Source organism: Dryas octopetala, chromosome 7, assembly GCF_963921425.1.
Source record: "Dryas octopetala chromosome 7, drDryOcto1.1, whole genome shotgun sequence".
Classification (NCBI taxonomy): Eukaryota; Viridiplantae; Streptophyta; class Magnoliopsida; order Rosales; family Rosaceae; genus Dryas; species Dryas octopetala.
In genome coordinates this window covers 6,504,355-6,521,296 of record NC_141372.1, presented here as the reverse complement: position 1 = coordinate 6,521,296, position 16,942 = coordinate 6,504,355, and the positions used below count along the sequence as shown (strand labels likewise).

Genomic DNA, 16,942 nt, shown 5'->3' with positions numbered 1-16,942 from the left:
TTAATACATTCATCGGAAAATGGGTTCTGATTTTCAATACCAGATTCCGACCATCGAGTTTTCCATCAATTCATGGGAAGTGGAGAGAGGAACTGAGGGGTGGCATGGTTTGTGCAAGAGGGTGTCCGAGAGGCCTGTGAAAATTATGGTTGCTTTGAAATAGTGTATGATAAAATACCCATGCAGTTAAGAGCAGAGACTTTCTCAGTGATAAGGCAACTTTTCAGCCTGCCACTGGAGACAAAGCAGAAGAACTTGAATCCACACCCTTTCCACGGTTACTTTGGAGGATATGCCAAAATTCCCTTGTATGAGAGCTTTGGCCTTGAAGATGCCTCCAACTATGACTCCCTCAGAAGCTTCACAGAACTAATGTGGCCTAATGGTCATGACCAGTTTTGGTACTTAATTTCATTGATTTATTCTTCTTTTTTGTTGCAATGGGTCCTAAGAAGTTTTTATATATGCCAAAGTAAGAAACTATCTAGCTTTGTTTTTAGTAAAGTATTCACCCGTTTACTCAAAGCTAGAGTTTGAATCCTTCTCTTCCTGTTTGGTCTCTTCTGTATAAAATTGATGAGTGTTTGTTAAATGAAAAAAAACAATAAAAGCTAGCTAGCTTTGGCATTGCAAGCAAGCACTATTACTTTGAGCCTATGTTCAATATATATAAAACGGTCTTATATTGTTTGTCATGTTGATGTTGTTTTGTTCCTACAGCCACACTGTAATTACTATTATGAAGCAACTGGATGAGCTGAAGGATATGATTGAGATGATGATCCTTGATAGTTATGGTTTGGGAGAGAAACCGGATTCGTTCATGGCATGTAAGGCACTGCTACGGATAATGAAATACAGTGCACCCCCATCTGGGGAATACATGCAGGGGCTCCAACCTCATACTGACAAGGTATTGAGCACAATCCTTTGTGATGATCAAGTTAATTTCAGGGCTTGAAGTTGAAACCAAGGATGGAGAATGGGTCAAGATGTCTCTATCTCCTAGCTCCTTCATCTTTTTTGTTGGAGATCCTCTTATGGTAAAAATTCAAATTAGTTTCTTTATAACTGTAATAACTTAGAAGTAAAAATATCTGCATACAATCAGAACAAGTGAACAATCATTAATATATGATGACTTATGATGCGCGAACATTAACTTGCAGGCATGGAGTAATGGCAGAATGCATGCTGTGAAGCATCGAGTGATGATTCTTGGAGAAAAAGAACGGTATTCATTAGGAGGATTTGCAGTTCCAATAGAGGATACAATCATCAAGGCACCAAAGGAGCTAGTAGATGAAGAACATCCCCAAATTCTCAAAGACTTTGACTACATGGATTTTACTAGGTTTTCCTTTTCAGAGGAAGGAAGGGCCATAGACTCTGCAATGCAAGTTTTCGTATTTTCTGGAAATAGCACTTGAGAACAAGACAATGACTCTACCAGCACATGAATAAGGACTTATTGCTGCTTGGTCCAATGCTTGTATATTAGGCCTTTTGGTTATACTAGATTAATCATTGTCTTCTACATTGTTGTTCTGGTTGTTCTATGCTTGTTACTATATATAACAGAAAACTTGGAGATCTATATATAACAGAAAACTTGGAGATCTATGCAGACTATGCTCAGGCTTGGTGGACCTCGGATTGGTGCATAGGTCCTGTGCACCACAATCTTTGACTATTTTTTGAAAAAATGTTGTAAAAATTGCTTATCTTTGAAAAGATAGGATGATTTTTTTGCTAGTTTTTGATAAAACCTCAAAAAGAATATCCAATGGCCATCATAATCATGCCAATTTTGTTAAGTGGAGAGTGAAGATTGGAGAGGGTGTAAGTTTCTCTGAAAAATTATAAAGGTCTACCATATTTGTGGTTACTATTTGAATGATTGCAATTGATAAATAGGCGCATGCCTAGCATATGTCACTAGTGATGTTAGATGATATTTTAACACTACTTGTCCGGAAAAGTTCTAATATTTTTGGTAGCATATTATCTATTCTAGTTAACGTTATATTATGTAAGCTTATAAGTGTTAACATCCTTAAAGCTGTCTGATGGCCTTATGTTCAAAACCAAATAACATAACCCAAAAGTTGATATTCTAAGCTTCCATCTCTCCCTATCAAGTTCAAATCAAACAAAAAGACGGCCTATGATTTGGTCATTGATTCCCAGTTGGGATACTTTAATGCATTCGGAAATTGTGTATTTGGTTGTATATCATTGTCGCTTCAAGAAGTGTGCAATATAAATTAAACTCTCTAACAATGAACCAATTCACCAGAAACACCAAGGAACTGCTAGAACTAAGAGAAAACGGGTTCGGATTCTCAATCTCGGATTCCAGCCATAGAGTTCTCAATGAATTCGCTGGAGAGTGGAACTGAGGAGTGGTACCGTTTGTGCAAGAGGGTTCAAGAGGCTTGTGAAGATTATGGTTGTTTTGAAATAGTGTATGATAAGATACCTCTGCAGTTAAGAGCAGAGACCTTCTCATTGATAAGGCAACTTTTAAACTTAAAAGTGGGCTAAGGCTTTGCTTTTGCTCTTAATATGTGACAAGTGACAATAAAAACTTAAAATTTGATGATCTAAGCAATCACTACTGATGACTAATTATCAGTAGCATTTGCGGTTCCAATAGAGGGTACTACCATCAAGCCACCTAAAGAGCTATCCCCAAATTCTTAAAGACTTTGACTACATGGATCTTCCTACGTTCTGCTTTACAGAGGAAGGAATGGCCATAGATCCAGCAATGCAACTTTTAGCATTTGCTGGAAATAGCACTTGAGGGCATGCTGTAGGTGACTGGCTAGCCAAGCTAGTTGTTAGCTTAAGCACGCTCAGCTCTTTCCAACTTTGTATCTGCAATTTGTTTTTAGAAATTAATCATTCAGAATTGCTTGCTGTATGATAAGTATGAAAAACAGAGATTGTTGGTTTTGAATGGACCCTTTGTAACTCTCACCCACTCACTTTGAACTCATCCCATCGCTGAAAACATCCCCCTCGGTCTCAGCTCCAAATTATTTGGATTCGGATTTCAGCCTATCAATACAATTGTGGAGGAGAAAAAGTTATTACGAGTCACGGGTCTACGGTTGTCTCTCTCATCATGTGCTAGCTTACATCATCACATCAGATAGATGTAGAAAATAAATATATACATCTATTACATGAAAGTTTTACTTATGGGGTAGAGATATAGTTTGTTTATCTGAAGTAGTTCTTCACTAACCTTGGGTTGGGTGTTCCCATTTCCCAACATATGAATTTGTTCGAGTAGTGGAGTCCAGTTAGCTGGCTTCCCTGTTTGGCAAATGTATGTTATAACCAATAGGTCTCTAGTTCAACTGGTCACCTAGTAGCTTGTTGGCTTCGTACAAAGTCAGTAAGTCCAGTAGGTCTCCACTTGGACTGGAAGAGAGAGAAAGAGTAACAGTGAAATTATCAACAAAATGATGAGATACTAAATTAAAATTTGAAGCAAATTTAAAGTATTGAACTGAAATTAATTCTATAACTTATAACCCAAAAAGCATGCATTCGCTTTTGCATTTTTTGCAGTACATGCATTTTGGAAAATTGGAACAGTTTTCTCACTTTTCTGCATATGAAGTTGGTCTATTTGTTTGTTTCTTCTTTTTGACCACTCATCATGACCCATGTGACTGTGTACGTACCTCCATTATGTGAAGCTATATCTGAACCATCACATCAGAAATTGACAAGTACCATCTTTTTTTAGTTCCCAAACAAAACACTTTAATATGAGATACCCCAAACCCCATCTCCAGGTTGCCCAGCCAAACACACCCAAGGAAAAGAATCTTTTGCTCTAAATATAACATACATAATTATGTATTGCTTTGCCCCATAGTGGTACAGTGGTATAGCTCCTCCAAAGCACAAGTATCAAATCAATTAGTGAGTGGTTTTTTCATCTTCTTGTATTACAAGGAATTGATGTTTTTGGAAGTGGGATGATTAAATATGTTGATTTGCAGGCTGATATGGAACCATTTGCAGAAGACGATGAAGAAGGAACCCTTGAGGATGCAAACCCTAGAGGTGCAGTATATATATGTGCCAGAAAATTAATTTTCTTGTCTATGATGCATTTGGTTTTTCTTCTCTAGTGTTCAGTGCATAAAAAAGACATTAATAAAACATGGATGGTTATGTTATGTTGTAGCTACTATTGTTTAATTTGAGCTTCAGGGCACACAATTTGAATTTGACTTCAGGGTTCACATTTATGGAAGTAAACTCTGTTAGAGCAAGCACAAGTATCGTTTATAGTTGTCACTTCTCATCGGATGGAAAACTTCTTGCTAGTGGTGGCCGGGACAAAAAGGTGAGTGAATAAATGTCTAAATCTCCAAGAACTGCGTTGAAGAGAATTCAATGCTGCTACATATTGACGAATTGATTCTTCCTGAACAAAAAATGTGAAATTACTTGTTTAATTTACTTCTCCAAAGCAATAAGTTGATTTTTGTTTTGCTGCCTTTAGTTTTTTTAGTCTGCTTGACATGTGTATGTTGCAGGTTGCATTGTGGTACACCAATACTTTAAAGCCAAAAATTACGCTTGAAGAACATTCATCTTTGGTAACTGATGTTCGTTTCAGTCCGAGCATGCCACGTCTTGCTACATCTTCATTCGACAAAACTGTCAGGGTCTGGGATGCTAACTGGGATGCTAACAATGTTAGTGGATAATTCTTCTGTCCTACACATCATATTGTGCTTATTTGCTGGTAACATTTTGTTGCTGAATGTGGACTTTAGTTTCAGTAATCAAACTAAGTATGCTTTAGATTGTTCTCCAACATATATTCCCTAATATTGCCTTTATAATGTTCTGGAATAATCCTTTCAAAGTTTCATTGTTCGGGTGCTGAAGTGGTGGAATTTATTCTCTAAAGTGATGATTTATTTTTGTCATCTTTTCAATGTGACATGTAATGGATGTGTTGTAAGAAAAATTCGTTTATGTCTTAAATCTGCAGCCTGGTGGTTATTCAATTCGTACCTTTATTCATTCTGACAGCGTTACGTCATTAGATTTCCACCCAAATAAAGATGACCTAATCTGTTCTTCTGATTCGGATGGTGAGATACGCTACTGTAGTATTAACAGTGGCAACTGCGCAAGAGTGTTCAAGGTAGAATCTTGTGTATTGGGGGGTGCAGAAGTTGAGTGGGTGGGGGTACTGGTGTGGTTCTCATATTATTTGCAGTTTGGTAAATTCTAATATGTTTGAATGTTTTAGATTGGTACGGACTATATATCACAAATAAGATTTCAACCCCGTCTTGGAAGATTCCTTGCTGCAGCTGCACAGAATGTTGTATCTATACTCGACGTGGAGACACAGGCTCGTCGGCTTTCATTACAGGTCAGTTTAACATTTTGTTTAATTGTAACATTCTGTTTGATCATTGTGAGTGAAATTGGATTAATTGATCATATAATGCCACGTTTTGGCATATGTATCTGTTGTATTTGGAACTGATAGTTATGGTTTGATGTTCGTCTGCACATTCTTGAACTATTTCCTCATGGTATCCTAATATTTTCATGTATATTCTTAACTATTACTTGGAATGTGGATCTGAAATGCAGGGACATACTAGGCCTATCCATTCTTTGTGCTGGGATCCTTCTGGTGAGTTCCTTGCATCTGTCAGAGTTTGGACGCTCGGATCAGGAAGTGAAGGGAAATGTGTTCATGAGTTGAGCTGTAATGGCAATAATTTCTATTCTTGTAGTTTCCATCCTACATATACTTCACTGCTGATCATTGGATGTTACCAGGCAAGTCAATTGTGCATTGTTGTGCAGAATCCTTTTTGTTTATGTATTGTTCATTACATTGACGAAAAAAAAAATGGTATTGTTCATTACATTTTTAGTTGGAGAGGTAATTTTTGTTTGCAATAGCATTCAATGCTAGTGCTCACATTGCCTTTAAGCTGCATGAGTTGGCTTACAGTTGTGAAAGTATATGTTCTCCCAAGCCAGAATGGGAAGATGTGGAATTTGAGTTTTAGAAACTACCCAATTTTGAACCCCTATTTGGAGAATTATGTGGCATGAATATTAGGATTGTATTACCATATTTCTTTGATTTTAGGAGCCTAGGTGGTATATAAACTTCATTGTGAGAGTGGTTAGGAATGTTTTCAGATCAGTTTCCCTGTATGTTTTTAGAAGTGCTTCTAATTTTTCTTTCGTTTCCTTTTCTTTTCTGTTCGGATTTTCAAAAGACTCCCTTGTGGGTTGGTTCCCATTTTACCTGTTTCACTACCAGAAAATGATCCTTTACTGATGGTTATGTTGCTGCACGGGTTTCATAATATATTTTTAACCGTTAATTGCAGACTTTGGAGCTATGGAACATGACTGAGAACCAGACAATGACTATAGCAGCACATGAAGGACTTATTGCTTCTTTGGCTGTGTCAACTGTCACAGGTTTGGTTGCTTCGGCTAGTCACGATAAGTTTGTCAAGCTCTGGAAGTGAAATGATTGCTACTCTGATTAACTGCACTTCGCAATATTGGATTAGGCTTCTACCAGTCTTGGTTCAATGCTTGTAGTTTGTATCTTTTGGTTGCTCAACTGGTCATTGTCTTTACTTTTGTTGTTGTAGTAGTTGTTGTTGTATGCCTGTTACTATAATAGTAAACTTGGAGATCTATGCTCATCTTTCACAGACCTCTTTCAAACGCTTCAAACAGTTCTACCGAAATTTTAGGCTTCCATTCTCAATTGGTTTCAAAGTTGTTTAAGGCATATGATTTACTTCTCTCTAAATTTTGGTTTGCACAACAAACTATATAATTCCAAGCTGCAGATTCTTTCTGAGATGATAATTGTTCTGTCAACAAGGCCCAGTTTGGCAGTTTAAATGGGTCTCTGCGCCTTCTCTCTGCAAACTTTGCTTCAAAATTTATTTTATAGAATGTCACATTTGCCTGATGATGGATATCTGATTCCATATCAACACTTGTGTTCATTACTAAATTGATGCTGTGATTGCTTTTCATTTCTGCCCAAGTCTATACAAATTAAGGACAGCCACCGAAGAAATCTGAAAAAAAAAATAAAAAAATGTAACACTAAACAAGGAAGTCATAACATTTGGTTCTGATGTTTTGATCCTCTGGACTGGAGAGGTGTAGTTTTCTCTGAAAATTAATAAAAAATCTACTATCTTTGTGGTTTACTATTTGAATGATTAATCCAATTGATAAATACTCGCATGCCTAGCATTTGTCACTAGTGATGTTACCTTATATTAAAACTCTACCTGTCAGGACAAAATTCTAATATTTTTTGTAGCGTATTATCTGTTCTGCTGTTTTTCTTACATGCTTATGTAAGGTGATAGTTATATATATGGTTGTCTAGTTAACATTGTATTATCATTAAGTAAGATAAACCAGATCATAATATATTAATGGCTGATTTGGTCCTTGATGAGTTCATTCCAGTTTGGGATACTTTAAACCACTTGGAAATTGGGTATTTGGTTGTATATCCTTGTCACTTCAACAAGTGTGCAATATAAGTAAAATCCTCTAACAAAGAAGCAATTCATCAGGAACTCAAAGGAACTACTCCTAGAATTAAGATACTGTACCAAATAGGAGAAAATGGGTTCGGATTTTCAAAACCGGTTTCCATCCATAGAGTTCTCAACCAATTCACTGGAAATGAAGCGAGGAACTGAGGAGTGGTACCATTTGTGCAAGAGGGTTCGAGAGGCCTGCGAAAATTATGGTTGTTTTGAAATTGTGTATGATAAGATACCTCTGCAGTTAAGAGCAGAGACCTTCTCATTAATAAGGCAACTTTCAGCCTTCCACTGGGGACAAAGCTGAAGAATTGTAATCCAAAGCCAGACCATGCTTACTACGGAGGCTATGCAGCTGCTCCCTTGTATGAGAGCTCTGGCATTGAAGATGCCTCCAACTATGAATCCCTTAGAAGCTTCACAGAACTAATGTGGCCTAATGGTCATGAACAGTTTTGGTAATAAATTTCATTAATTGACTTATTCTCTTCTTTTAATGAGTAGAAGTTTTTATATCTGCCAGACTGCCACAGCAAGTAGCTAGCTAGGTAGCTTTGGTATTGCATGCAAGCACTATTAGTTTGAGCCTATGTTCAGCATATATAAAATGGTCTTATATATGCATACTCCATTACATTTGGTCCTTAATTTGTGGTTTTAGTGATTCTTGTTGATGTTGTTATGTTCCAACAGCTACACTGTAGCTACTTTTATGAAGTAGATGGGTTAGCTGAAGGGGATGATTGAAATGCTGATTCTTGATAGCTATGGTTTGGGAGAGAAATCAAATTCAATCATGGCGTGTAAGACGCTGCTACTGATAATGAAATACGGGGCACCTCCAGCAGGGGAGTACATGAATGGACTCAATGCTCACACTGACAAACTACTAAGCACAATCCTTTGTGATGATCAAGTTTCAGGGCTTGAATTTGAAACCAAGGACTCAAGGAGGCAAGGATGGACAGTGGGTCAAGTTGTCACTATCTCCTACCTCCTTTGTCTTTATTGTTGGAGATCCTCTTATGGTACACATTAAAATTAATTTCTTTATAAACGTATCTGAAAACAATAAAAACATGTTAATTTTCATACACAGTAAACCAATTAAAATGTGCTTGTGCAGCAAATTATGCAACTTGGTAACACCAACTTCTAAGTGGGATAAAGCTTGCTTTTGCCTTGATATGTGACAACCACCCAAAACATAAAAATTTGATCATGATCTAAAAATTAAACAAAGGTTAACAATCACTAATGATGACTTATGGTCCGCGCCTCCCCGGACATTGACTTGCAGGCATGGAGTAATGGCAGAATGCACCCGGTGAGGCATCGAGTGTGATGTGTGGAGAAAAAGCACAATATTCCTTAGGAGCATTTGAAGTTCCAGTAGAGGGCACCATCATCAAGCCACCAAAGGAGCTAGTAGATGAAGAACATCCCCGAATTCTTCAAGACTTTGACTTCATGGATTTTAATAAGTTCTCTTATTCAGAACAAGGAAGGGCCATAGACTCTGCAATGCAAGTTTTTGCATTTGCTGGAATTAGCACTTGAGAGGGCATGTAGTAGTGGACTATCTAGCCAATTGTTGGCTTAAGCACCCTCAGCTCGTTACAACTTTGTATCTGCAATTTGTTTTTTAGTAATCATTCAGAATTTGCAATATGATAAATATGGAAACAAAGAGGCTCTTGTCGGTTTGAAATAGACCCATAATGTGAACTGTCAAGCATACCCAGCAATTCGCACCCACTCACTTTGAACTCAAGGGTATGACCCCAACCAACTCAATCTGGTTTATAACTTAATGTGCAAGGAAACTAACAAAGTGACTCAAATAGAATGGATAGAGCAAAAGAATATTAATGGCTATTATTTTGTGCCACAAGTAAAGCCTTCAAATTGGAATGGGTAGTTCCCTAAGGGTTTAAAAGAGTTGAGATTGGAAGAGACTCAAATTGGGGTGTTCCAAACGCATAGACTATGCCTCTATCAGGCATGATATATTGTAGCTTAGCTTGGTCCAAAAACCCACTAAATTGCTTAAAAAGAGGGATGATTGAGGAAAAGAAAGAAGAAAAAGAATCTTTTGCACCAGAGAAAGCATGCATGGCATTTTTGTCTGGATGTTCTTTTAGCCCCCTTTTTCTTTTCACACTCATGTCAACGATTCCTTCATGATATGGTAAAGTTTGTGACTTATTGGGAGTGTAGCTGGTGAGGGGAAAAGGGTTCCAAAAATTGATCAACCCTATACCATGTCTATGAGTATAACCATATCATATCCAAATTATCCACCATTTTTCTTGTGAATCCGAAAAGCCTAATAATAGAAGTAAAGGGATTGCGTAGTACGTTGTGTCTCTTGGACCACTTGATTAAATAAACCAAACCGACAAAGAAATACAAAGTGATGTTGAAGGTTGCAAACCCAAAACCCAAAACCTCATGCAAATAAGATTCTAAATCAAAATTTTAAAATACATTAAAGTACGGTCATTTATTTTAATATGTACATTTATGAGGAGCTGAGAATCACCTTCCACTTGAAAAACTACAAGGTGTTTCCTTTTTATCACCAGCTCAAAGGATTTTCTTTTTTTGGCCAAGCTCAAAGGATTTTCACAAGTACAAGAAACCTTGATCGATCTACAAGCTAATTCATTTTGAGCCCACAGTTTGAAATGAAACCTTATAATAGGAGATTATCTATAAATGTAGCAAATCGAGAGAGCACATGGTGGTTGGACCGACTTGCAAACATATTAATTATAATTATGTCAATTAGCCTCAAGAGGGCGATTTGTGTAGCATACACGTACGAACCATGTGGCTTGCCGACTTGCCCGAGTCGATGAGCAAGCAAAATTTAGTAGTTCTTGGTGCATGTAGGTTCTGATGCTCCTATACACAACGTGAATATATATTCACATTCATATTTCATTTCCAAGTGGTGTATAATTATACAGAAGCAAGGATTTCTCTCAAAAATATTTTATTTAGATATCATCTAACAATACAGTTCAACGATCGAAATCGTTCAATTTTTAAGTCTCCCCTCACAAGTTGTCTCTCTACAAACATCAATCAAATTTGTAATTATTTATTATTTAACATGTGCGAACAATCTATCAAATAAAATTACAATAATGTTATGGTAATAAATTGACTAAACAATTTATGATTTAAATGATTTTTTGGAAGAATTATCTTGGAATGATGTCTTAATATATGGACAGTTTTGATTATTAAATTATAGGCCCGAAATTAAATGTTCTTATTTTACAAGTAAGACATCCTTACATGAAAAATCCATCTATATTCATATAGGTCCATTGACTTTAGGTACCAAATTATAATGTTTTTTCATTTCAACTACTAAAACATTTATGTCATTTCAGTTTAGGTACTAAATTTCAGTTTAGGTACCAACTTTAAAAAACATAGTTATATCGAACTGTGACTGTCTAACAGTCATAACTTTTTTATTGATTTCTTATTTTTTCAATATTTGCAAGGCTTAAACTTTAATATTTAGTCTTTGCGTTATATGATTTCATCCCCCAAACCTAAATCAAAAATATGAAACCCTAAAAATTTTGATTTTTTATAAATTTTAAATAGTCACAACTGTGACTGTTTGACAATTACAACTGTAACTGTTCGACAGTCACAACTGTATGACAAACTGATTTGTGACCTAATCCAAAATGTTTTACTCTAGGTTAGTACCTAAACTAAAAAAAATTAGTGTCTTGCTGCTTTATTAAAAAACTATTGATATTTGGTATTTAATCCTAATTTTCTATATTCATATATGTATATATATATATATATATACATATATAGGGTATATATATAAAACTTATTACTTACTAATCACTTTCCCAAATACAGTATCTACTATCTACTATGCCATATTTCCAATATGATACAAATGAATGAAAACTTAAAGAATAAAAGTTACTATTCATATCGTTTTAACCGATTATATTTTATATCATATGCATAGAGAATAACTTGTCTACCTGATAGGCCCACTTGTGTAACTGTGGTAAGAGAAAGAGAGCATATGGAAATGAGAGAGAGAGAAAGAGAAAGGGAAAAAGAGAGAAAAAAAGAGAAGAGAGAGAGAGAGAGAGGGGAATACCAGCTATGGTATTCCCATTTCAAGTAAGTCCTTCTCCATATGTATATAATCATAAGATTACAAAATTAACCATCTAATCCCGTGTTTGTCAAAATTTTGTTACAAGTATTTTTAGTACTTTTGTTACGTCATGAGAAGACATTAACTATAGGATAGAAACAAAGTAACGCATTTGAACCACATTAATAATCATCTCGTTGATGGCACATCTAATAGATGCAGACCTATATATTTACACAAATAATTTTCATTTTTATTCAAGAAGAAGTCAAAAAGTCAACAAAGTGAGTAATATATATATATATATATATGTTGCAATTAGGCCTTTCTACTTATTGTGTCAGAACTGTAGTTATCTAGTTTTTTTCTTTAGGTTTAGGCCCTCCTTTGTACTAAAAAAAAAAAACTAGCTAGGTTATTCTAAGATATAAAATTTGGATTCTGCAACCTATTTTTCCTTGATTATTAGTTGAAAGTCATCTTTTTATTTCCTTAATTTGTGTTTGACCAACTTGTTTCATTTTTCTTTGGCTTCTCATGTGAATCACAAGAGAAGCAAGCCAACATCCTCATCTGCATGGCAGTGGATCCTTTTTGTCCTTGGGTTTACACCTCTTTTTTTTTTCATCAAAAGTATATGACTTCTTTTTGGAAAGTTGGATTCAAAGAGCATGTTTGCTTTAAATTGGCAAAGACGGATCTCTGCCTCTCCATATAGTCTTGTGGAAAACTGTTTTTTTTTTTTTTTGTTCTTCACAGGCTCTTTCAATCTGAAATAAATTAGAGAGGTCTCATTAAGACAAGAAGGTAATTAATGTTTGAGTGTGTGTTTTTCGTTTTTAATTTTTCTCTTATATTCTTATAAATTATTTTTTTTTCAATTTTTTTTTTGACGTTCAACCAAAAATTTCCTAATTGATTTCTTGATGTGATCGAAAATTTCTTAATTGATTTATTGTCAATTGTGAATTATTTTACAAAAAATTTTATTAAAGGGCCTAAAGGCCCAATTTAAATTTCACCATGACTTTCCAAAATCAGGGCCGGCCCTATATATATATATATATATATATATGTGTGGTCCAAATAACAACTGGAAGGGCAGACACAATTTTTGGACGCACTATAGTTTTGGTGTTCGATCTGTGGAACTAGCTTCCTATAAATTGAGTAACTTCTCTAAAATTACTAGGGCAAGAGTCAGAGAGAGAGAGAGAGAGAGAGAGAGAGAGAGATGGGTTATGAGGAGGTTCAAGCACTCTCAATCCCAGTTCTTGACTTTCGTAGGGATGAGGGTTTAGTGTTAAAACAAGGGAGTGAGGAATGGAAAGCTATGTGCAACAAAGTGAGAGAGGCATGTGAGAACCATGGCTGCTTTGTGGTGGTGGAGGATGAGATCCTCCCCATGAATTTACGTGAAGAAATGATGATGGGCATGAAAGCTCTCTTCGATCTCCCCGAAGAGACCAAACAGAAGCACACAAGTCCAAGGCCTTATCAAAGCTACGAAGGCAACAGCCCCGTCGTCCCCTTGCACGAAAGCTTTGGCTTCGACAATGTATGCCAACTCGATGCAGCTCAAGCCTTCACCAACCTCATGTGGCCACAAGGGAACCCTGCATTTTGGTCAGTTTCTCTTGCTAATTGGACTTGAAAAGTTGTTTGTTTAACTTGGGATAATGTTCTCGATCTTTGTTAGTATCTTTGGCATGTTATGATATATGACACTATCAATCTGAATCATATATTTGACAGTATAACAACATAATATGATAGATTAATTGTCTAATATATGAAAAAAAAATTTTCAATATATATTACCTATATATGGCTAATATACTTGTCATATATGATTTGGGTTTTTTTCTATCATGATCCCTAACCATTTTTTCTCACCTATCATGGCTTCAAAGATTTAAATAGGGGGGCTGATAGGTTGTTGTTGCAACTAAGTGCAGCAATTCCACTATTTCCTTAGATTAGATTAGAAAAAAATTGGTCTAATTAAGTGCAGCAATATAAATGAGAATCTTTCCTTAACTTGTCCACATTTCAAACCAAGAAATGGCATTTAATTAGGAGTACTTGATGACATCAGAATTAAACTCAAATTTTGACATGACAATTGCGCGCTGCTACCCAACTGCAGCTAGCTAGCATCACTAACAGCCAATGCCTCATTTAATAAGGCTTGTCCCTTGAAACAGATTGAATTTAAAGGAGTGCCAGCATTATATGATTGTTATATCCCATATCATGCCTTGCACATGTCCTTGTAGAACTCCAGCACAGAGAATGAGAGAAACATAATCACTTTCCAGCCAAAAATCTGACTGTCTCATTTAAACCCAGCCGTTGCTCTTTCTTGGACTTTGTCGAATGGTCAACAATAATTTAAACCCAATAACTCATCACAATTGTCCATATATATATAATAGTGGGTAGGTACGTACATGCGCTCATGTCCCCATAATCGAATGCTACATTCATTAAATCTGATCTATTTTAAAAACTAGATAATTTAAATGTAGACTATTAATTTAAAGATACTTAAATCATTTTTTAGAGTTTTAAATATATAACTTTTCGGTAGTCAATGCTTGCACTCATTTCGAGTAATGCTTGGATCTGTCTCAAGTAAGAAGAAGAACTTACTCTATCACAATAGTATAATTCTGTTTGTCTGTTTTGTTAAGATACTAATTATCACGCAATGAAAGAAAAAAAAAAAAAAAAGAATAGTATATACGTCTATGTATTTAGGTCTCTCGTCAATATAGCTATTACGTGATGAAAAAGATAGACGAAGATGATGTGTATATTATTAAGTGGTAGTTTTTCTCCTAGATCAAATACTTCTTGAACCCTATAAAATAGTGCTTTATATAATTATATTTTTAAACAATTAATTTTTAATATGCTAATGGATATATACTACTGCACATTTCTTTTTATATGTTTATTTGTGTAATTTGTTTATGATAGTGAGACAATGAAATCCATGAGCTCGAAGATGCTGCAACTAAATTTGACCATCCTTGAAATGATTCTGGAGAGCTTGAACATGGGAAAGCACTACAAGTCCCACATGGAGAACACCAACGCCGTCTTCCGTTTGATGAAGTACAAACTCCCACCCGCAAACGACACATCAGCAGACGTCGTCGGGCTGGTGCCTCACACGGACAAAAGTGCCCTGACGATTCTGTGCCAAAACGACGTGCAAGGGCTGGAGGTGGAGACGAAGCAAGGCGAGTGGGTTAAGGTAATGGTCCCGGAGGGCGGTGTGGTGGTGTTTGTTGGTGACGTGCTCAAGGCGTGGAGCAATGGGAGGCTTCATGCGGTGACGCACAGGGTGATGATGACGACTCCTAGTGGGGTCCACAACAAGGAAGCGAGGTACTCCTGCGCTGTGTTTGGCTCGCCCAAACAAGGAGTCACCATCCAAGTGCCGGTCGAACTTGTAGACAAAGACCACCCTCTGCTTTATCGACCGTTCAACTTTGGGGAATACTTGGCCTACTTTACCAAAAATATGCGTGCTGATGCCCTCGAACTTTATGCTGGAGTTTGATATATACATATATATGTGTGTCATACTGTCATGTGTGTGTGTTTTTCAATAATTTCTAATAAGCTAGGTTGCTATAATTGTGGTTTTAGTTCATTAAAAGATAAAGGAGATGATCGATTAAGCATGGTGTGTTTGTTGGCTACATACTTTAGAAATTATATAGAATCTTGCACCTTAATTACATCTATATAATCGGTGTGCACCTACTAGGCTACTACTAATTTATGATTCAACAATGACATTATCTCTAATTCAATCACTTAGGTCCATCATCCCAATAAAATATACCAATAATTTATCAAAATGTGAAAATTTATCTTGAAAAACCTCGCCTTAGGGTTATAATTTGGCTGTAGACTTCCCAATCATTGAGGTTTACATAGTACATATATGTGTGAGTATTATTAACTATATGCATGTGTGTGAAATGTGAATGTTATGCATCATCTTAACCATGTGTTAGATATATTATTCTATATAATTAATATATTGTTATGTGGTATAATTAACTTATATGTTATAATATGAGTGTATATTATTAATACTATACCCTATAAATATAAACATATCGTCCAACAATATTCTTACATATTAAATAAATTATATTACGTGATAATATATTGATTAAACTTAATAATTTTTCGACCAATTGGGATTAACTGTGAGCTCAAAGCTGATTTAGACATCAACCACCACCACCACCACCACCACCACCACCACCACGTACCCCACATCTTGTACCAAATGGGCACTTGCCCCAATGATTTAATGTGTGAATAAACTAAACAATTTCAACTTTATACCTTTAAATAGAAGTCACTTTGCCCTAATAATTGATCAATTTCATGTAATGTATCACTCACTTTTGTTTCCTTTCATGCATATGCATGCGTGATGGCCGGGCGTGAGTGGTAATGACAAGACGGGTTTGATTGACTCTTGATTTTTTTTTGGCCATGAGATTGACTCTTGATTAATTGGCTTATAACTCCATCAATTCAATGCGGTCGTGGTTAGAGCCGTTCTGTTTCTTGTTGTCTCTTATTTGACCCTAAGATAATGGTTTGTCTCCCAATCCACAAACACCGTTGGTTTTTTTATTATATTTGGTTACATAATTTAAAAATTAAGAATAATGCTTTAGTTTCTAAATTTGTATCTTAAATTTCGACTTCAAAGCAGTTTAGTATTAATGTTCTAGTGTTCTACCAATCTTAAATGTGAATCAATACAAAATTACCATGTCATTTGGGTGTTGAGTGCGCGCTGTTACAGTGATCGAACAAACTTTTGGGTCGGAATAGCAATTCCCCCTCAGTCCAAAAGGAAAGTATAGCAAAATTTCCCCAACATTAGCCAACCCCTAGTTTGCCCAAAAAACAAAAAAAAATCCATCCGCCAACCCCAAAGACCAAAGCAAATCTTATCAGCAAGCATCACTCAAATCCCAAAAGCCCAATTCCTTGAAAACAAAAAGAAGTTTGTTAAGTGGCCCAGCATCGCAAAGTTCATAGCCCAGTAGACCATATACCAGATAAAATAAACACATGCATATGAATGATACATACTAGGGCTGCCCTTGGTTTGGTTTTTACCGAATCGACC

General features: G+C 35.9%; 2 protein-coding genes and 2 pseudogenes across 4 annotated transcripts; all 4 read left to right on the top strand.

The window, feature by feature from the left end:
• The first annotated feature begins 19 nt into the window (after window positions 1-19).
• On the top strand, window positions 20-1,580 carry LOC147279058 (putative 2-oxoglutarate-dependent dioxygenase AOP1; annotated as a pseudogene). Its single transcript, XR_015123555.1, has 3 exons — window positions 20-401; window positions 721-1,043; window positions 1,170-1,580. The product of XR_015123555.1 is annotated as a putative 2-oxoglutarate-dependent dioxygenase AOP1 (transcript).
• Window positions 1,581-3,598: 2,018 nt separating this feature from the next.
• Window positions 3,599-6,778, top strand: LOC147279057 (transcriptional corepressor LEUNIG-like). 2 transcript variants are annotated; one of them, XM_086252444.1, is made up of 8 exons: window positions 3,599-3,945; window positions 4,026-4,089; window positions 4,266-4,375; window positions 4,569-4,730; window positions 5,033-5,188; window positions 5,297-5,422; window positions 5,650-5,841; window positions 6,408-6,778. In XM_086252444.1, exons 2-8 carry the CDS (start codon window positions 4,032-4,034, stop codon window positions 6,549-6,551), a joined length of 948 nt encoding a protein of 315 aa, XP_086108570.1. In that variant the 5' UTR covers window positions 3,599-3,945; window positions 4,026-4,031; the 3' UTR covers window positions 6,552-6,778. The 2 variants fall into 2 exon arrangements, with proteins under 2 accessions (XP_086108570.1, XP_086108571.1); XM_086252445.1 differs by having other exon boundaries at window positions 4,240-4,375.
• A 908-nt stretch (window positions 6,779-7,686) lies between these two features.
• Window positions 7,687-9,167, top strand: LOC147279056 (putative 2-oxoglutarate-dependent dioxygenase AOP1; annotated as a pseudogene).
• A 3,805-nt stretch (window positions 9,168-12,972) lies between these two features.
• LOC147279055 (putative 2-oxoglutarate-dependent dioxygenase AOP1) lies at window positions 12,973-15,363 on the top strand. Its single transcript, XM_086252353.1, has 2 exons — window positions 12,973-13,389; window positions 14,749-15,363. The coding sequence occupies exons 1-2, from the start codon at window positions 12,998-13,000 to the stop codon at window positions 15,335-15,337; spliced, it is 981 nt and encodes a 326-aa protein (XP_086108479.1). The 5' UTR covers window positions 12,973-12,997; the 3' UTR covers window positions 15,338-15,363.
• The last annotated feature ends 1,579 nt before the right edge of the window (window positions 15,364-16,942 follow it).

Coding starts and splice junctions, on each gene's coding strand:
- LOC147279057 (XM_086252444.1), top strand. CDS start 4,032: ATGGAACCATTTGCAGAAGACGATGAAGAAGGAACCCTTGAGGATGCA. Junction 4,731..5,032: donor CTAACTGGGATGCTAACAAT/GTTAGTGGATAA, acceptor TTAAATCTGCAG/CCTGGTGGTTATTCAATTCG. Junction 5,423..5,649: donor CTCGTCGGCTTTCATTACAG/GTCAGTTTAACA, acceptor TCTGAAATGCAG/GGACATACTAGGCCTATCCA.
- LOC147279055 (XM_086252353.1), top strand. CDS start 12,998: ATGGGTTATGAGGAGGTTCAAGCACTCTCAATCCCAGTTCTTGACTTT. Junction 13,390..14,748: donor CAAGGGAACCCTGCATTTTG/GTCAGTTTCTCT, acceptor TGTTTATGATAG/TGAGACAATGAAATCCATGA.